The sequence below is a fragment of the Mus musculus genome, chromosome 12 (assembly GCF_000001635.26).
Source record: "Mus musculus strain C57BL/6J chromosome 12, GRCm38.p6 C57BL/6J".
NCBI lineage: Eukaryota > Metazoa > Chordata > Mammalia > Rodentia > Muridae > Mus > Mus musculus.
This window is the reverse complement of record NC_000078.6, coordinates 114,827,411-114,849,740: the sequence shown is the minus strand read 5'-3', so window position 1 is coordinate 114,849,740 and position 22,330 is coordinate 114,827,411. Positions and strand designations below refer to the sequence as shown.

The 22,330-nt window shown below is 39.4% G+C and overlaps 2 pseudogenes, 1 gene segment (V, D, J or C) and 1 further gene; all 4 read left to right on the top strand.

The window, feature by feature from the left end:
- Window positions 1-22,330, top strand: part of Igh (immunoglobulin heavy chain complex) — a 2,751,187-nt gene that overhangs the window by 1,160,214 nt on the left and 1,568,643 nt on the right.
- On the top strand, window positions 5,658-6,048 carry Ighv1-33 (immunoglobulin heavy variable 1-33; annotated as a pseudogene). Its single transcript is given in 2 exon segments — window positions 5,658-5,703; window positions 5,787-6,048. Coding segments are annotated over 2 exon segments (308 nt in total).
- Ighv1-32 (immunoglobulin heavy variable V1-32) lies at window positions 14,225-14,518 on the top strand (annotated as a pseudogene). Its single transcript is given in 1 exon segment — window positions 14,225-14,518. A coding segment is annotated over 1 exon segment (294 nt).
- Ighv1-31 (immunoglobulin heavy variable 1-31) lies at window positions 20,184-20,477 on the top strand. The segment is given in 1 exon segment: window positions 20,184-20,477. A coding segment is annotated over 1 exon segment (294 nt).

Sequence of the window (22,330 nt, the reverse complement as noted above, 5' to 3'; positions counted from 1 at the left end):
TTCTGAAGTCCACCTTCTTGAGTTCTTTATATATGTTGGATATTAGTCCCCTATCTGATTTAGGATAGGTGAAGATCTTTTCCCAATCTGTTGGTGTTCTTTTTGTCTTATAGACGGTGTCTTTTGCCTTGCAGAAACTTTGGAGTTTCATTAGGTCCCATTTGTCAATTCTCGATCTTACAGCACAAGCCATTGCTGTTCTGTTCAGGAATTTTTCCCCTGTGCCCATGTCTTCAAGGCTTTTCCCCACTTTTTCCTCTATAAGTTTCAGTGTCTCTGGTTTTATGTGAAGTTCCTTGATCCACTTAGATTTGACCTTAGTACAAGGAGATAAGTATGGATCGATTTGCATACCAGGTACCAAAGTTGAATCAGGATCAAGTTGACCTTGTGTCTATTTCTTAAAGAACTATTGTGCTTTTTCAGTGTTTCAGAAGAAAGTCAATGAATTATGTCCAGTTTACTAGGATGTCCCTGGAGTACCCCATGCCTTGTCAATATGGTTAACAGTGAACACTTTCATTGACATATTTCTTCTATCATAAAACAACAAAAAAGAAAAATGTGATTATGCATGTTAAAAGTATGTTTTTATTGTGTAAAAGACTTGAACTTTGGAATAGCTGGGAATAAATTATAATAGGAATTTGACCTGTAAAAGTCCATCATGTTCTAGGTAAAGAAAAAGCCCTTTCAAAGTCTTAAGTCTTTACTGCCTAGTCAGAACAACTGATTTTATAAATGAAGAGAGGCATTTATCTTCCTGCAAAACATATTTTCTTGTAAACTTACATATAGTAGGTGTTCATTTGGACCTAGACTTTTTAATAAGGCTTTGAAGCATCTCATCAGGACCAAAGCCACAGGCAAGACAAGATTCTGCAACAGAGTGGAAAAGGACAGAGTCTTAAATTTTAAGTGAGTCTCAAGGTGTTTTGGCAACTTGCTTATGTGGTCTGCCAGAAGTTCCAAGCTCTTAGAATATAAGAGGTATTAATATCAGGATGAAGAGCTGCATCATTTCTGCCATTGTCAAGTCAAACAGTCCTCTGAGGGTGGAGTGGGGAGGATTATAGGAGAGATGGAAAGGAGGACTCTGAGAGAAAGGTTAGAAATAAGATTGCTGTTGAGTAAATGTTCCTGCAATCCTGAACTTAATATTCATATATGTCACATGTCATGTTTAGGGTTTTACTGCTGTGAACAGAGACCATGGCCAAGGCAAGTTTATGACAAACATTTAATTGGGGCTGACTTACAGGTGTAGAGGTTCTGTGAGGTATCATCAAGGCAGGAGAGAATAACAACATCCAGGCAGGCATGGTGCAAGCAGAACTGAGAGTTATACATCTTCATCTGAAGTGTTCTAGCAGATACTGCCTTCCAAGAAGCTGAGAATTTTATAGCCCACACCCAGTGTGACAGATTTTTCCAACAGGACATTGCCTTAAAATTGTTCTGTTCTTGGCTGAACATATACAAACATTGACTCTCTGTCCCCCTTAGGATTGTTCAGGCATTTGAGTATTTGGGTGGCACATGCTCCAACACATTCATAGAAGACATATTCATAATAGGTAGAAGCTGGAAACAACCCAATTGTCCCTCAACAGTAGAATGCATACAGAAAATGAGGTACATTTACGGAATGGTGAATTACTCAGCTATTAAAAACAAGACTTCATGAAATTTGCAGGCAAATGGATGGAACTTGAGCATATCACCCTGAGTGAGGTAACCAAATCATAAAATATTACACATGGTGTGTACTCACTGATAAGTGGATATTAGCTGAAAAGTTCAGAATATCCAAGATACATTCACGGACCATATTAACGTCAAGAAGGAAGTTCAAAGTGTGGATGCTTCTTAGAAGAGGGAACGTAATACTCACAGGAGGAATTATTGGGACAAAATGTGGAGCAGAGTCAAAAGGAAAGGCCATCCAGAGACTGCCCTACCTGGAGATCCATCCCATATGCAGTTGCAAAACCCAGACACTATTGCAGATGCTGGGAACCTCTTGCTGATCAGAGGCTGATATGGCTGGCTCCTGAAGGTCTCTTCCAAAATCTCAAAAATACAGAGACAAATGTTCACAGTCAAATACTTGCCTGAGTGTGGTGTCCTTACAGAGGAAGTAGAGAAGTGACTTAAAGAGATGAGGGGGTTAGTAGCATCCCGGACAGAGCTACAGTGTCAACTAACCAGAACCCTCCTGCTCCCAAGCTCTTGGGAACTGAACCACCAACCAAATAATACACATGGTGGGACCTATGTCTCTAGCCACATATGAGGCAGAGGATGTCCTTGTTGGACATCAGTGGGAGGAATGGCCCTTTTGCCTGAGGGGGCTCAATGCCACATTGCTGTGGAATGTCAGAGTGGGAAGGCAGGTGTGTGTGTGTGGCAGGGGAGCACCCTGTTAGAGGCAGGGAATGGGGCTGATAGGATGGGGCTTCCAGAAAGGAAACCCGGAAAGTGGATAATATTTGAAATATAAATAAATAAAGTATCCAAGAAAAGGAAAAAGAAAGTCCAAAGTTCAAATTCCCTTCTGAGATTCATCTAATTTCTTAACTTTAATTTCCAAAGCAAGACTGGAAACCAGCTTGGCAAACTGAAAACTCTGTACCTCCATGGCTAATGTCAAAGCAGTCTTTAGCTCTCCAACTCCTTTTTCATCATGTTGAATACAAAAAACTTTTTTCTCCTTGATTGAATACACACACACAAACACACACACATACACAGACACACACACACTCACTCACACACACACACACACAGAGGGAGAGAGAGAGAGAGAGAGAGAGAGAGAGAGAGAGAGAGAGAGAGAGAGAGAGAGAGAGAGAGAGAATTATAGTATATTGACTTGCATATTGAATATGTTTGGACTGATTGGGAATTACTTTATGTTGGGCAGTGGACCATGGAATAAAACTCTAAGGTTGAGCTTGGCTTGAAACTCTTGAGACACAAGAGGGACAGTAGGAGCTTTGTCTGTTCCTGATACCAGGCTCCTGTCATGTAGCCACAATCCACCATAGAGAGAATTGTGGACATCAGTCACATAAAGGCAGTGGCACATAGCCCTTCCACATGTGGAAGATCTTTCCCTTTTAGACCTAATTACAAATGAGAACTGTCAGAGCTAAATTCCACTGCCAATAGGAAAGCAGGTGACTTTGAGAGCTTCATTGATAATAATGTACTAGCAAAATAGATTCAGAGTCAGAGACATCAGTCCTTGTCTCACTATAATGGAGAGCCAATTGTCCCTTCCTCTGTTACCTGCAAGCACATTAGTTGCAAGGATATGCTACTGCTGAATCAGCACTGGGCAGCTATAGTGTAAAAGATGGAAAATATAAACTACAGGTGAGTTCATGACCAGCAGGGTTCACAAAGGGGCCAAGAATCCGCAACAAAGAGGTCTGGTATGGGATTACTCTGTGTCTTTTGTGGTTTCCTTTCTTAACTTACAGATGCCTATTGTGATTGACATGTAAAGTTTCCATAATCAAACACTGTGAAGAATCTCTGTTAAACACTTCAAAGATGTATATTTTCTTGTTATTTATTACATGTAAACCTAGACTCCTGAGATCTTTCAGACACTGAGCCATCATCCCAGTATCATATAGGATCTGTTCCTAGGATCCTGACACAAATATGCAGAGGACAGCCTGCTTTGGCCTCAGTGGAAGAAGTTGCACCTACATCTTGAGATACATGAAGCCAAACTGAGTTGGGAAACCTTGTGAATGGGGGAATCCTATTGAAGACAGGGAGAAGGAAAAGTATGAAGAGGAACTGTCAGAGGATGGACCTGGAGGAGGGAAATTACTGAGTTGTAAAAAAAGTGATTAAATATAAATATTAAAATTTACACAGTGTTTTCTGATCACTGCTATTCTTTCCAAACTTCTGCCAGAAAGTCCACCACTCACTCACATGTAAACTCGCCCATTTTTTTCTATAGATACTAGAAAACCATAAAAGTTTATTAAAAATATAAATGATGAAACACACACACACAAACACACACACACACAACACACACAAACACACACACACACTCACATACACACACAAACCTCAGAAACGCATAGCATAAAATGCAACTCTATAATCACAATATATATTCAAAATACAAGTCAGCAAAATTGATGTAGAAATTAACGAGAATAAATATCTACAAAACCACTGTAGAGTTTGTTTGTTTTTGAGGTTCTACTATTAGATATGTGTCCATCATTAAATGTTGTTAATAAGACCAGAATCCCCTGAGCTCCCAGGGACTAAACCACCAAACAAAGAGTCCATATGGAGGGACTCATGTCTCCAGCTCCATATGTTTCAGAGGATTACCTTATCTGCTATCAATGGCAAGGGAGGCTCATGGTCCTGTGTAGGCTCAATGACCCAGCATAGGAGAATGCATAGGAATGAGGCAGGAGTGGACATGTGGTTTGTTGAGCAACCTAATAGAAGCAGGCACAGGTGGGAAGGGATAGCAGATTTGTGGAGAAGAAGCAGGGAAAGGAGATAACATTTGATATGTAAATAAATAAAATAACCAATAAAAAAGACATGGTTAGGATGTTCTGAGAGAGACATATTGGAAGATCCCAAGGGAAACTAGAGGGACAGAGTGGAGGTAGGAATGATCATAGTGAATAATTCAAATCATGGAACCACACATAAATGAAAACATGAAGCATTTGTTTAAGGGCCTTGATGAACTCATTGAGCATATTTCATAGGTTCTTAAACATAGGTATACAATTTTTAGTTCATATTTTACCAGTGAAGAATATTTCATAGTCTATACCCACATATTGTCAGTATTTTTTGTCTATTTTTTGTTGTTTTTTGTAAATTTAGATGAACTCTATTTACAAGCTGCTGTGAATGGAGCAGCAATAAACAAGGATGTGCAGTTGTTTATGTAGTAATACAGAGTAACTTGAGTATATTATTTGGAGGTATGGAGCTGGGACACAGCACAGATGTATTTACTCTTTTGGTGACAATTTTAAACAGAATTTCAAAGTCAGTATGTGACAGGGACTAGTATACTCATAACAATAATAAGTAAAGATTAAACATTTTCCACATCACATCCACGTCATTACTTTTCTCATTTGCCTTCTTCCTTATCAACATCTGACTAAGTTCTAATTAAGACATTAAATCTTTTTAAACTGCACTTAGCTAATGGGTATTTCCATCATTACCATCAGCATTATCTTTATCATCATCTTCATCTTCACAAATTATTATCTATAAATCAAAATTTGAACTTAGCCATAGAGTAGAGCAAATGACTTAGGCCAAAAACAGATTGAAAGATTTGTCCCTGTAGTTAAAAGAATACCAGCAGTGCAGGGCTCGCAGAAAATGTATGGGATCCATTTCCTCAGAGAGTTATTGGATTTGGACTAGACCATCCTGCTGCTTGATCTATGTACCTTTAAGTCCTTCCTCTGAAGCTATTCTCCATTTTGATTGGTTATTATATACAAAGTCCCCTGCTTGTGAATATGCAAATTACCTAAGTCTACGGTAGTTAAAAACAGGGATATCAGCACCCTGAAAACAACATATGTCCAATTTCCTCTCCACAGGCACTGAACACAGTGACTCCAACCATGGGATGGAGCTGGATCTTTCTCTTCCTCTTGTCAGGATCTGCAGGTAAGGAACTCACCAGTTCCAAATCTGAAGAAAAGAAATGGCTTGGGATGTCACTGACATACACTCTGTCTTTCTCTTCACAGGTGTCCACTCTGAGGTCCAGCTGCAACAATCTGGACCTGAGCTGGTGAAGCCTGGGGCTTCAGTGAAGATGTCCTGTAAGGCTTCTGGATACACATTCACTGATTACTACATGCACTGGGTGAGCAGAGCCATGGAAAGAGCCTTGAGTGGATTGGAGATATTAATCCTTACAATGGTGGTACTAGCTACAACCAGAAGTTCAAGGGCAAGGCCACATTGACTGTAGACAAATCCTCCAGCACAGCCTACATGCAGCTCAACAGCCTGACATCTGAGGACTCTGCGGTCTATTACTGTGCAAGACACAGTGCTACAAACGCGTCCTGAGTGTGTCAGAAAACTTGGAGGTGCAGCAAGCTCCCTTGGGACTGACAAGACTTAGAGAAGGGCTGCTTGCAGATTTTCTTAAATGTAATCATTTGAACAGTGTGTTTTGTGTCTATTTCTTAAAGACCTATTTTCCTTTTTTAGCTTTTCACAAGGACATCCATGAATTACATGCAGTTTACTAGGATGTCCCTGGAGTACCCTCATGCCTTGTCAATATGGATAACAGTGAACGCTTTCCTTGAAAATTTTCTTCTTTCATAAAACAACAAAAAATGGAAAATGTGATTATGTATGATAAAAGTATTTCTGTATTGTGTAAAAAACTTGAACTTTGGAATAGCTGGGAATAAAGTATAATATGAATTTTACCTGTAAAATTCAACCATGGTCTGGGAAAAAAAGCCCTTTCAAAATCTTAAGTCTTACTTCTTATTCAGAACTCCTGATTTCATCAATGAAGAGGGTCATTTACCTTGCTCTAACACACATTTCCTTGTAACTTAGGTATACTAGGAGTGCATGTGAACCCAGTCTTTTTAATAAGGCTTTGAAGCATCTCATCAGTACCAAGGCCACAGGCAAGAAAGCTGTCAGAAACAGACTAGTCTCAACAACAAGTGAATAAATAATAAATACTAAATAATCATTACATGTCACATTCTGTGGACTTCTGATATTTTTGAAACCAACTACATGAAGAAGTCAAGACTGTTCTCTGTTAACTACTCTTAGCCATTTCTAATTAAAATAACTGAAAACACACTAACAGTAAAGTCAGAGCCATGAATTTCCTGTTTGGCCCTTAACTCACAGGCTTAAACATCTCAGATCTGTTTATAATAGCAGCAATAGAAGAACTGGGTCTAAGCCCTATACTTTAATTTTTTTAGTATCAAAGACAACCTATAATTGCAACCCCCAGTCCTAAAGCCTAGGGAACTGGGACTACAACTCTTCATAGCTTCTTCGAACTGAATATGGCCATTGAGATATTATAAAGTGAGGGCAAAGGGTAGGAAAAGGGAGAGTTGGTTGGCCTTAAGAAGGCCATACCAATGGTTCTATTAGTCTCTGATGTCTGTGTCCTGACTGGATCTGGGTGAAAAAACAAGACATTAGTTCAGGCAGGTCAGTTTTGCATGTCTGACGATGAAATTCACCAGAATTTGTAATATGTGAATCTCAAAACAAAATTTTAGTATCATCAAGATAAACTTTTTGTTTGATTCTCTGGAAACTTCAGGGGGTCTCCCTATAGCAAATCTGATCCACATAACTCTAAAAAGTGTAAATATCTTAATTACCTTTTCCAAAAAACAGAAAGATAAAACCTTTCCTCCAAATCAGGGTATCCTTCAGCTGTTAAGGTAAAAAAAAAAAAAACCTGTAGCTTGCCCTCTGTCCCAGAGGAACAATAAAACAAGCACAATACTCAAAGTCATACACATTTTAGCCTATTTATGCCTTTCTAATTTGTCATGTCAGGATATTAAACCAAAATTCTTGTGGGCCCCATGTTAGACAGAATATTAGTCTCTTGCAGACTTTAGTATACCATCTTTTGATTTTTTGTTTGTTTGATTTTTGTTTTTTGAGACAGGGTTTCTCTGTATAGTATTGGCTATCCTGGAACTCACTCTGTAGTCCAGGCTGGCCTCAAACTCAGAAATTTGCCTGCCTCTGCCTCCCAAGTGCTGGTATTAAAGGCATGTGTCACCACTGCCAGGTTTATTATACCTTCTTAAATACAATTGATTCAGACATCTATTTTTCTTTCCCTTTCCTTCCTTTTCCTGTCTCCCTTTCCTTCTCTTCCCCCTTCCCCCCTTTTCCTGTTCCCCATTCCCCTTTCCCCCTTCCCCTTCCCCCCTTTCTCCCCCTTCCCCCTTATTCCACTTTTCCCCCTTCTCCCTCTTCCCCTACCCCCTTCCCTTCCCTTCCCTTCCCTTCCCTTCCCTTCCCTTCCCTTCCCTTCCCTTCCCTTCCCTTCCCTTCCTTTCCCCTTTCCTTTCAGTCTTTCCCTAGAGTTAACGTCTCTGCCTAGAGTAGACATCCTGTTATACCATCTATCTTTTGTGCTCTCTACCAGGAGCCACAGACATATATTTGATTATTACCTATTATAATAGGCAATTATCACTGATCTCTCTACTAGGAATTAGTGATTAATATTCCTTATCTGGTTCTGAACAACAGGTGAAATTTCCCAGAATTAAGTATCAAATAGGTTATAATTCTAGGGTTGAGAGGGAAGTGGAGTTTTATCTCAGGTTAATTGATTTCAATTCAAAACGTTGGGTACCATTTTGCTGTGGTAAATCTCCAGGTCAAACATGGCCCGGCAATGAAAACACAGCTCAATTAGTATGAATCCATGCTGTGTGCCTATATTGGGCAGATCTACCGCTATACTACCATCTTCTCCATCTATGAGACCCCTTAGAACTTGCAGATTCTCCAGTCCCTGTGCTTCTGCTCAACTTTTCTTCTTCCTCATCCTCCTCTGTGTCATCTCCCTCTTCCATTTTCTCCTTCTCCTCTCCCCAACTTCTACTTCACTTTTTCTTCTAACATTCCAATCATCAGATCTCCTTTATTTTTCAATTTAAGGTGGAATGCAGGTTTACAGGTAATCACCTGTGTGCTGACTCATTCCTTGCTCACAATCACTTTCAGGAGAATGGAATAAATATCAAATATAATTAGCCCTAGGGCTATTTACAACACATGTGTGTCAACACTTTTGGAGACCAGAAGATGGCTATGGGTCCTTTAAAGATGGAATTACAGGCAATTAGTTGTAAAGTATCTGATGTGGGTACTGAGAACCAAACCCAGAAGAGCAGTAATTACTTTCAATTTCTGGGCCATTTCTGAAAACTAGAACTTGGCCTGTTTCCATGGGTTCTAAGAGACAGAACTCAGATCCCATTTTTCTGATCAACTCCAGAGTAATCATTGTCACAGATCAACAAAATGAGTGGCAGCAATAACTATCAGGGATGCCTATGTGTTACTAATTTCATTGTATCCTCTGAGAATGACATCTAAAATTACTTAATAGTTGGTAACATGCATGGCATTATAGTTCTCCCTGTAGAAGCTACAGATCATCAAACAAGTGGCCAGTTTCAGCTATGTGAAACCTCAATTGGAGTAGTTGTTTTAGAGCAGTCTAAGAGACTCTTCCAAAAGCACAGTTGAAGAAAACTAGCATCCACACAATTTGACATCTTTGCTATTTGGTAATTTTTCTCACTGCTATTAAATTGAATACCATCAAGTAATCTTCAAAAATTAGTCTTAGAAATTAATTTGTCTTATTGGCAAATATGCTTTCCAATTGTGGAAATCATATGTTTCTCTTGATCTGAAGTAATATTTAAATTAGGAAGCAAATGTTTACTTATGAAAATTCACATTTAAACAGCCATAATTTGTAATTCTAAATGTTCTATTCCTTCATTTTGTCAAATCATATCAGTTCCTGTATTTATCAATTTAATCCAACACACCCAACATGAAAACTATTCTGTGATTTTTGGTTTTTTTGTTTTCCCCCCACACATTACCAAGAGCCTAAGTATTTGTCTAGCTATCTATTCTGCTGAGTCCAGCCTCGACACAAGTTGGGGGATGTAAAGGACTAGGAATATCTGGTAGAGAAATAAGAAAACACACAATTTGCATTACAAGCTGACAGTCTGTTCTTGCAATGAGAGCTCCTGAACTACAGACTCAGCATGCTCTCTACAATTCACTCAGCTCCAGACTTTTACTGAAATCATATAAAGAGTTTGGGTTACAAATTTTATATTGGTGAGGGTAAAGGCTTCTCTATTTTCTTGTGCCAAAATTCTCTTGTAATTCAGAGTGGTACAGGTTTAGATCAGAGAAAAAGAACTATAAAATCTCAAACATAAAATTTTTATAGCAAGCACTTTATATATATATATATTTTGACCCCCAGTCTTCAGAGAGGTTGAGGGTAGTCATTATGTCAGTTATGAAGTCAACATCTTCCAGCCATATGTAAGATAGTATAGTTCCATAAAAGTCAGACATGAGGTCATAAACATAATCCTGCAGTCTTTTTAATTCTTCCTGGGCTAGACAAATACATCATCAATTTAATTCTCCTGGCTGTTCTAATTTTCTATATTGTGAGGAGTGGGTGTGGCAGCACTCCCAAGATGGCGCCTGGGACTGCAGCTAAGTCTTATGACTTGCACCTGACTTCCTCTTACACCTGAAAATAAGCCACAACCATCGTGAGAGCTGCACAGGTGCACCATGATGCTGGTGGTTTAAACAAGTCCATATTTGGTGGAGACATGCCCCTGCTGCCCTGATTGGCTGAAGCTGCGTGACTGGTGAGGTGACGTGGCCTGCTGTGAGTGGATGGGGACTGAGAGTATATAAGAGTGAGAGGCCTGGGGTTCGAGGGAGATAAATGAGGAAAAAGATGAAGAGAGAGAGAGATGAAGACTGAAGTTTGCTGAATAAACTGATGTTAGAAGGACTGGTGGTCGTGTCGTTCTTGCTGGTCAAAAGCAGATGCAATGACACTATATTTTAATTCTTCTTGTAGATACTTAATTATCTTTTTTTGAGAATACAGTTGCATGTCAAGGTGTTTCAAAGTGATATTAAAAATATATCAAAGGCACATTTCATTGCCAATATCCCTTTCTAGTACTGGGTCCTAAAATCTAATCCCAAAAGTTCTCCAATCTGCATCAAACATTCAGGATCCCATCTCTCTGTCTACAAAAACATCCTCATTTAACTTGTTTGGAGAATTTCTATGTGTCTGCATATAGAAAATAAGATTTATTTCTCAGAGTAAAGTGTTATAGGTGAATATACAACAGAAAATTTTGCCTATCCACAGGTAAACCATTTGTGCCACTAGAAATTTGCAGTATGCATGTGAAAGGAGACAGACTTTAAGGGCAATACCGTTATCTTATAAGGACTGAAAGCAGGGAAACAATGGATGATATGTGTCCTGAGAGAGGGAGGATGTGATCAGGCACTGGACTGGAACATAAATTTTGTGGAAAGAAAATAATAGAGAAATTATAAGGTAACCACATAAATAATGACAAAGTCATGGAAGCATGTGCAATTGTAACTAAATCCTTAGAAACGAAAAATGATATATAAAGATCAAGAAGAAATTTACAGATTGTTGATTGTACCTATGCTCTTGCTACTTCTATACAGAGTTTCATAATCTGTCCATAATTTTATCTCCATCTCCTCTGACTTAGAAAGACACACAAACACACAAACCACAAATTCACATGCATGTTCATACACACACATACATATACCTAAACATAGGTACACAATCATATACAAACACACACACATGCACACATACACGTACATAAATACACATAGACTTATAGTATCTACACTTGCATCTTGTATATGTTTGGACTGAGTGGGAATTACTTTCTGTTGGGCAGTGGATCATGAGAGGAAGCCCCTAAGGATGAGCTTGGCTTGAGGCCCCAGAGACACAGAAGGGACAGAAGGAACTTTGTCTGTTCCTGACAACAGTCCCATGTCACATAGCCACAGAACCACCATGGGGAGAGTTCTGGAGATCAGTCACACAGGGCCAGTGGCCCCAAACCTCTCCACAAGTGGATGATCTCTCCTATTTACACCTTATTACAAATGAGAATTGTTAGAGCTAGGTTCCACTGCTAATAGGAAAGCAGGTGACTTTGAGAACTTAATTGATGATAATGTACTAACAACATAGATTCAGAGTCTGAGACTTCAGTCATCATCTCCCTGTAAAGGAGAGCCAATTCTTCCTGCATCTGAGCCCTTAAAGCCCATTAGTTGCAAGGATATGTCATTGTTGAAGTCACACTGGACAACTTCGGTGTAAATGATGAAAAATCTACCTCCAGGTGAGTTCATGAACAGCAGGGGTCACAATGGGGCAAAGGATTACCAGCAGAGAGATGGTGGTATGGGTTTACACTGTATCCTTTGTGGTTCCCTTTCTTAACTTACACATACTTACCGTGATTGACATGTAACATTTCCATACTCAAACACTGTGAAAATTCTGTGATAAACACTTCAAAGATGTATATTTTCTTCTTTTGTTATTATTAATAAACCTAGACTCCTGAGATCTTTTAGACACCGAGCCACCATCCCAGTATCATACAAGATCTGTTCCAAGGATCCTGACACATATATTCAGAGGACAGCCTGTTTTGGCCTCAGTGGGAGAAGTTGCACCTATATCTGGAGATACAAGAAGCCCCACAGAGTGGGGAAACCTTCTGAAGGGGGGCATACTACTGAAGACAGGGGCAGGGGGATATGAAGAGGAACTGACAGAGGATGGATCTGGAGGGGGACCATGACTGAGGTGTAAAAAATAAAAGTAATAAAATATAAATATTAAAATGGTTAGTGTTTTCTGGTCACTGATATTCTTTCCAAATTTCGGCCAGAGAATGTACCACTCACTCAAGTACAAACTCTTCCAATCTCTCTATAGATGCTAAAAAAGAAAACATAAAAGTTCTTAAAAATGTTGAAACACACATACAACACACACAAACACACACACACACACACACACACACACACACACACACACACACACACAAAGAGTAAATATGGAGGGACTCATGGCTCCAGCTGCATATGTATCAGAGGATTACCTTATCTGCCATGAAGGGCAAGGGAGACTCATGGACCTGTGGAGGCTCAATGACCCAGCACAGGAGAATGCTAGAGGGATGAGGCAGGAGTCGAGGAACAACCTCATAGAATCAGGGGCTGGTGGGATGGGATATCGTATTCATGGAGGGAAGCCAGTGAAAGGAGATAACATTTCATATGTAAATAATAAAATAACCAACAAAAAAGACATGGTCAGGATGTTGTGAGAGAGACATATTGGAAGGTCCCAAGGGAAACCAGAGGAAAAGAGAAGTAGGATTGATCATAGTATATTATTCAAATCATGGAACCACACATAAATGAAAACATGAAGCATTTGTTGTTAAGGACATCAATGAACACATTGAGCATATTTCTTAGGTTCTTCCACATAGGTATACAATCCATAGTTCATGTTTTACTAGTGAAGAATATTTCATAGTCGATAGCCACACATTGTCAGTATTTTATGTCCTTTTTTTTGTAAATCTAGAAGAACCCTATTTAAAAGCTGCTGTGAATGGAACAGAAATAAGCATGGATGTGCAGTTGTCTCTGTAGTAATATAGAGTGATTTGAGTACAATATTGGGAGGGGTGGACCTGGGACACAGCACAATTTTTTTTTTACTCTTTTGCTGAAAAATTAAAACAGAATTTCAAAGTCAGTATGCTACACTATCTAGTATGCTCATAACAATAATAAGTAAAGATTTAACATTTTTCACATCACATCCATGTCATTACTTTTTCCATTTGCCTTCTTCTTTATCAACATCTGTCTGAGTTCTAATTAAGACATTAAATCTTTTTAAACTGCACTTAGCTAACAGGCATTTCTTTCATTGTCATCAGCATTATCTTCTTCATCATCATGTTCATCTTCATAAATCCTTATATGTAAATTAAAATGTGAAGGTAGCCACAGAGTGGAGCAACAGACTTAGGCCAAATATAGATTGAGAGATTTGTCCCTGTAGTTACAAGCATACCAGCAGTGCAGGGCTCACAGAGAGTGTATGGGATCCATTTCATCAGAGAGTGGTTGGATTTGGACCATCCTGCTGCTTTACACAAGTACCTTTTCAGTCCTTTCTCTCCAGCTCTTCTCCAGCTGGAATAAGAACTTAAGTAAGAAGTCCCCTGCTCAAGAATATGCAAATTAACCAAGTATATTGTGGTTAAAAACAGGGATGTCCACACCCTGAAATCAACCTATGTCCAATATCCTCTCCACAGTCCCTGAACACACTGAATCTAAACATGGAATAGAGCTGCATCTTTCTCTTCCTTCTGTCAGTAACTGCAGGTAAGGGGCTCACCAGTTCCAAATCTGAAGAAAAGAAATGGCCTGGGATGTCACTCACATCCACTCGGTCTTTCTCATCACAGGTGTCCACTCTGAGGTCCAGCTGCAGCAGTCTGGACCTGAGCTGGTGAAGCCTGGGGCTTCAGTGAAGATATCCAGCAAGACTTCTGGTTAAACTTTTACTGGCTACTACATGCACTGGGTGAAGCAGAGCCATGGAAAGAGCCTTGAGTGGATTTGATATATTGATCCTTACGATGGTGTTACTAGCTACAATAAGAAGTTCAAGAGAAAGGCCACGTTGACTGTAGACAAGTCCTCCAGCACAGCCTACATGGAGCTCTGAAACCTGACATCTGAGGAAACTGAAGTCTATTACTGTGTAAGACACAGTGCTACAAATACATCCTGAGAGTGTCAGAAATCCTGGAGGTACAGCAAGCTCCCTTGGGACTGACAAGAATTAGAGAAGGGTCGCTTGTAGATTTGCTTAGATGCAGTCATTTGAAGAGTGTGTTCTTGTGTCTATTTCTTAAAGACCTCTTCTGCTTTTTCAGCTTTGCAGAAGGACATTCATGAATTACATGCAGTTACTAGGATGTCCCTAGAGAACCCCATGCCTTGTCCTTATGGTTAACAGTGAACTCTTTCATTGACATATTTCTTTTTTCATAAAACAACAAAAAAGGGAAAATGTGATTATGCATGATAAAAGTATGTTTTTATTGTGTAAAAGACTTGAACTTTGAATAACTGGGAATAAAGTATAATAGGAATTTGACCTATAAAATTCCACCATGTTCTGAGCAATGAAAAGCCCTTTCAAAGTCTTAAGTCTTTACTTCCTATTAAGAACTCCTGATTTTATAAAGGAAGAGGGTCATTTACCTTCCTGCAACACAAATTTCCTTGTAAATTTAGGTATAGTAGGGGTTCATGTGGAAACAGACTTTTTTTTTTTATTTTATTTTCGAGACAGGGTTTCTCTGTGTAGCTCTGGCTGTCCTGGAACTCACTTTGTAGACCAGGCTGTCCTCAAACTCAGAAATCCTCCTACTTCTGCCTCCCAAGTGCTGGGATTAAAGGTGTGTGCCACCACCACCCAGCATGGACCCAGACTTTTTAATAAGGCTTTGAAGCATCTCATCAGGACCAAGGCCACAGGCAACACAAGATTATGCAACATAGTAGAAAAGGACAGAGTCTTAAGTTTTAAGTGAGTGTTAGGTGTTTTGCTAACTTACGTATTTGGTCTGCCAGAAGTTCCAAGCTCTTAGAAAATAAGAGGTATTAATATCAGGATGCAGAACTGCATCATTTCTGCCATTTTCAAGTTGAACAGTCCTTTGATGGTGGAGTGAGGATGATTATAGGAGAGATGGAAAGGAAGACTCTGAGACAAAGTTTAGAAATAAGAGTGCTGTCAAGTAAATACTCCTGCAATCCTGAATTAACTTTTCATATACATCACATGTCATGTTTAGGGGTTTGCTACTGTGAATAGAGACCATGGCCAGGGCAAGTTTATGATGGACATTTATTTGGGGCTCACTTACAGGTGTAGAGGTTCTTTCAAGAATCATCAAGGCAGGAGAGCATGACAGCATCCAGGCAGGCATGGTGCAAGTAGATCTGAGAGTTCTGAATCTGCATCTGAAGGGTGCTAGCAGATACTGCCTTCCAAGAAACTGAGAATTTTATTGCCCACACCCAGTGTGTCAGACTTTTCCAACAGGACCTCGCCGTAAAATTTCGCTATTCTTCACTGAACCTATACAAACCATCAAATTGACACCCTGGCCCCTTTAGGCTTATTCAAGCATTTTAGTATTTGTGTAGTACATCCTCCAACACATTCATAGAAGACATATTCATAATAGGTAGAACCTGGAAACAACTAAAATGTCCCTCAACAGTGGAATGTATACAGAATATGAGGTACATTTACAGAATGGAGATTTACTCAGCTATTAAAAACAAGGACTTCATGATATTTGCAGGCAAATAGATGGAACTTGAGCATATCACCCTGAGTGAGGTAGCCCAATCATAAAAGAACAAACATGGTATGTACTCACTGATAAGTAGATATTAGCTGAAAAGTTCAGAAAATCCAAGGTACAATTCACAGACAATATGAAAGTCAAGAAGGAAGTCCAAAGTGTGGATGCTTCATAGAAGAGAGATTATAATACTCACAAGAGGAATTATGGGGACAAAATGTGGAGCAGATTCGAATGGAAAGGCTATCCAGAGACTGCCCTACCTAGAGATCCATCCCATATGCAGTTGCAATACCCAGACAGTATTGCACATGCTGGGAACCTCTTGCTGATCAGAGTCTGATATGGCTGTCTCCTGAAGGTCTCTGCAGGAATCTGGAAAATACAAAGACAAATGCTCACAGCCAAACAGTTGCCTGAGTGAGGTGTCCTTGACAGAGATGGTACAGAAATGACTGAAAGAGCTGAGGGGATTTGCAGCACCCTGGACAGAGCTACATTGTGAACTAGCCAGAACCCTCCTGCCCCCAAGCTCTTGGGGACTGAACCACCAACCAAATAATACACATGGTGGGAGTTGTGTCTGTAGCCACATATGAGGCAGAGGATGTCCTTGTTGGACATCAGTGGGAGGAATGACCCTTGGTTCTGAGAGTGTTCAATGCCCCAGTGCTGTGGAATGTCAGGGTGGGAAGGCAGGTGTGTGTGTGTGTGTGTGTGTATGTGTGTGTGTGTGTGTGTGTGTGTGTGTGTGGCATTGGAGCACCCTCTTAGAGGAAGGGAATTGGGGTGATGTCATGGAGGATTCCAGAAAGGGAACCCAGAAGGTGGATAATATTTTAAATACAAATATATAAAATATCCAAAAAAAAGGAAAAAAAAAGGTCCAAAGTTCAAATTCAAATTCTCTTCTGTGATTCATCCAATTACTTAACTTTAATTTCTAAAGCAAGACTGGAAACCAGCTCTGCAAACTCCAAACTCTGTATCTCCATGGCGAATGTCAAAGCAGTCTTTAGCTCTCCAAATCCTTTTTCATCTTTGTTGAGTACAAAAACTTCTTTGTCCTTCATTGGCTACACACACACACATACACACACACACACACACACACACACACACACACACACACACACACAGAGAGAGTTATAGTATCTAGACTTGCATCTTGTATATATTTGGACTGAGTGAGCATTACTTTCTGTAGGGCAGTGGACCATGAGAAGAAACCTGTAAGACTGAGCTTGGTTTGAAACTCCTGAGACACAAGAGGGACACTAGGAGCTTTTGTCTGTTCTTATACTAGGCCCCTGTCATGTAGCCACAGCCCACCAGAGAGAGAGTTGTGGACATCAGTTACATAGAGGCAGTGACCCATAACCCTTACTCATGTAGATGATCTTTTCCCTTTACACATAATTACAAGGAGAACTCTTACAGGCAAATTACACTGCCAATAGGAAAGCAGATGACTTTGAGAGCTTCATTGGTGATAATGTACTAATAACATAGATTCAGAGTCTGAGATATCAGTCATGGTCTCAATATATAGAAGAGCCAATTTTCCCTGTATCTGTGCCCTGCAAGCATATTAGTTGCAAGGATATGTTACTGCTGAAGTCACACTTGGCAGCCATAGTGTAAAACATGGAAAATCTAGCTCCAGGTTAGTTCATGACCAGCAGGGGTCACAAAGGAGCCAATAATCCCCAACAAAGAGATGTGGGTATGGGATTACTTTCTATATTCTGTGGTTTCCTTTCTTAACTTACAGATACCTATTGTAATTGGCAGGTAACTTTCCATACTCAAACACTGTGAAGATTCTCTGTTGAACACTTCAAAGATGTATAATTTCTTGTTATTTATTATATATAAACCTAGAATCTTGAGATCTTTGAGACACTGAGCCACCATCTCAATATTATACCGGATTTTTACCAAGGACCCTGACACAAATATGAAGAGGACAACCTGCTTTGACCTCAGTGGGAGAAGTTGCACCTACATCTTGAAATAAAAGAAGCCCCACTGAGTTGGAAAACCTTGTGAAGAGGGGCACCTGATTGAAGGCAGGGGGTGGAAAAATATAAAGAGGAACTGTCAGAGGATAGACCTGGAGGGGTGCAATGACTGAGCTGTAAAATGATAAAAGTAATAAAATATAAGTATTAAAATTTATATAGTGTTTTTAAATCACTGATATTCTTTCTGAACTTCTGTCAGAAAATCCACCACTCACTCAAATGTACACTCTTCCATTTGCTCTATAGATAAAAAAAAAAAACGATAAAAAGTTCTTTAAAAAATGATGAAACACACACACAAAACACAAAACACACACAAACACATACTCACATACACACACACTCCTCAGAAACCCACAAGATGCAACTCTGTAATCACAATATATATTCAAAAGACAAGTCAACAAAATTAATATAGAAAATAATAGAGTAAATATCTACACAACCGCTTTAGAGTTCCTTTTCTTTTGAGCTTCTACTCCTAGACATGATCCATCATTAATTGTTATTAATAAGGCCAGAATCCCCAGAGCTCCTAGGGACTAAACCACCAAACAAAGAGGACATATGGAGGGACTCATGTCTCCAGCTGCATATGTATCAGAGGATTATCTTATCTGCTAACAATGGCAAGGGATGCTCATGTTCCTGTGAAGGCTCAATGACCCAGCAATAGAGAATGCATAGGGATGAGGCAGGAGTGGACATGTGGGTTGGGGAGCAACCTCATAGAAGCAGGGGCAGGTGGGATGGGATAGCAGATTTGTGGAGGAGAAGCAGGGAAAGGCTATAAGATTTGCTATGTAAATAAATAAAATAACCAATAAAAAAGACATGGTGAGGATGTTGTGAGGGAGACATATTGGAAGATCCCAGGGGAAACCAGAGGGACAGAGTGGAGGTAGGAATGATCATAGTGTATTATACAAATCATGGAACCACACACACATGAAAACATAGAGCATTTGTTTTTAAGAACATCAATGAACTCATTTTCATATTTCTTAGGTTCTTCCACATAGGTATACAATTCATAGCTCATGGTTTACCAGTGAAGAATATTTCATAGTCTATACCCACACATTGTCAGTATTTTATGTCCATTTTTTGTAAATCTAGAAGAACTCTATTTACAAGCTGCTGTGAATGGAGCAGCAATAAGCATGGATGTGCAATTTTCTCTGTAGTAATATAGAGTAACTTGAGTGCATTATTTGGAGGTTTGGAGCTGGGACATAGCACAGTTTTACTTACTCTTTTGGTGACAATTTAAAACGGAATTTCAAAGTCAGTATGCTATACTTACTAGTATACTCATAACAATAATAAGTAAAAATTAAACATTTTCCACATCACATCCATGTCATTACTTTTCTCATTTTCCTTCTTCCTTATCAACATCTGACTGAGTTCTAATTAAGACATTAAATCTTTTTAAACTGCACTGAGCTAACAGGCATTTCCATCATTATCATCACCATTATCTTCATCATCATCATCTTCATCTTCAAAATCATTATCTGTAAATTAAAATGTGAAGATAGCCACAGAGTGGAGCAACAGACTTAGGCCAAATACAGATTGAGACATTCGTCCCTGTAATTACAAGCATACCAGCAGTGCAGGGCTCACAGAAAATATATGTGATTCATTTTATCAAAGAGTGATTGGATTTGAACCATCCTGCTACTTGACACAAGTAGCTTTTCAGTCCTTCCTCTCCAGCTCCTATCCAGTTGGACTAGGATCTTAAGTAAGAAGTCCACTGCTCATGACTATGCAAATCACCTAAGTCTATGGTGTTTAAAAACAGGAATATCAAAACCCTGAAATCAACATATAACTATTGTACTCTCCACAGTCTGAACACACTGACTCTAACCATGGAATGTATCTGGATCTTTCTCTTCCTTCTGTCAGTAACTGCAGGTAAGGGGCTCACCAGTTCCAAATCTGAAGAAAAGAAATGGCCTGGGATATCACTGACATACTCTCTGTCTTTCTGTTCACAGGTGTCCACTCTGAGGTTCAGCTGCAGCAGTCTGGACCTGAGCTGGTGAAGCCTGGGGCTTCAGTGAAGATATCCTGCAAGGCTTCTGGTTACTCATTCACTGGCTACTACATGCACTGGGTGAAGCAGAGCCATGGAAATATCCTCGATTGGATTGGATATATTTATCCTTACAATGGTGTTTCTAGCTACAACCAGAAATTCAAGGGCAAGGCCACATTGACTGTAGACAAGTCCTCTAGCACAGCCTACATGGAGCTCCGCAGCCTGACATCTGAGGACTCTGCAGTCTATTACTGTGCAAGACACAGTGCTACAAACACATCCTGAGTGTGTCAGAAACCCTGGAGGAGCAGCAAGCTCTCTTGGGACTGACAAGAATTAGAGAAGGGTCACTTGTAGATTTGCTTAGATGCAGTCATTTGAAAAGTGTGTTTTTGTGTCTATTTCTTAAACACCTCTTGTGCTTCTTCAGCTTTGCAGAAGGACATACATGAATTACATGCAGTTTACTAGGATGTCTGACGAGTACCCCATGCCTTGTCAACTGTGAACACTTTCATTGACATATTTCTTCTTTCATAAAACAACAAAAAAGGAAAAATATGATTATGCATGATAAAAGTGTGGTTTTATTGTGTAAAAGACTTGAACTTTGGAATAGCTGGGAATAAAGTATAATAGGAATTTGACCTGTAAAATTCAACCAAGTTCTGAGCAAAGAATAAGCCTCTTTAGAGTCCAGAATAGGTAAGTCTTTACTTCCTATTCAGAACTCCTGATTTTATAAATGAAAAGGGTAATTTACCTTCCTGAAAGACAAATTTCCTTGTAAACTTAGGTATAGTAGGGGTTGATGTGGAGCCAGACTTTTTAATAAGGCTTTGAAGCATCTCATCAGGACCAAGGCCACAGGCAACACAATATTATCCAACAGAGTAGAAAAGGACAGAGTCTTGAGTCTTAAATGAGTTTTATGTGCTTTGCTTACTTGCCTATTTGGTGTGTCAGAAGTTCCAAGCTCTTAGAATACATTGGTATTAATATCAGGATGCAGACGTGTATCATTTCTGCCATTTTCAAGTCAAACATTCCTCTGAGTGTTGAGTGAGTGTTATAGGAGAGAGGGAAAAGAAGACTGGACAAAATTTAAAAACGAATGCTGTCCAGTACATATTACTGCATTCTGAATTTACTATTCATATATATCATATGTCTTTTTTACGTTTTACTGCTATGAACAGAGGCCATGTCCAAGGCAAGTTTATGAAGGAAAATATTTAATGGGTGCTGACTTTCAGGTGTAGAGGTTATGTCAAGTATCATTAAGGTAGGAAAGCATGACAGCATCCAGACAGGCATGGAGCAAGCAGAGCTGTGAGTTCTACATCTTCATATGAATGATACTAGCAGATACTGGCTTCCAAGAAGCCGAGAATTTTATTGCCCACACCCAGTGTGACAGACTTTTCCAACATGAACTTGCCTTAAAATAGTGCTATTCTGGGCTGAACATATACAAACCATCACATTGACTCCTTGACCCCCTTAGGCTCATTCAAGCATTTGATTATTAGGGTGGCACATTCATAGACAACATATTCAGAAAAGGTAGAAGCTGGAAACAATCCAAATATCCCTCAAGATTGGAATGCATACAGAAAATAAGGTACATTTATGGATTGGAGTATTACTCATCTTTTAAAAACAAGGACTTCATGAAATTTGTAGGCAAATGGATGGAATTTGAGCACATCACCCTGAGTGAGGTAACCCAATCACAAAATCACACACATGATATGTACTCACTAATAAGTGGATATTAGCTTAAAAGTTCAGAATATCCAAGATACAATTCACAGACCATATGAATTCAAGAATGAAGTCCAAAGTGTGGATGCTTTTTAGGAGAGGGAACAGAATACTCACAGGAGGAATTATGGGAACAAAATGTGGAACAGAATCCAAAAGACAGGCCATTCAGAGACTGTCCTACCTGGAGATCCATCCCATATGCAGTTGCAATACCCAGACACTATTGCAGATGTTGAGAACCTCTTGCTTATCAGAGTCTTATATGGCTGTCTCCTGAAGGTCTCTGCCAGAATGTGGAAAATACAGAGACAAATCATCACAGCCAACCACTAGCCTGAGCGAGG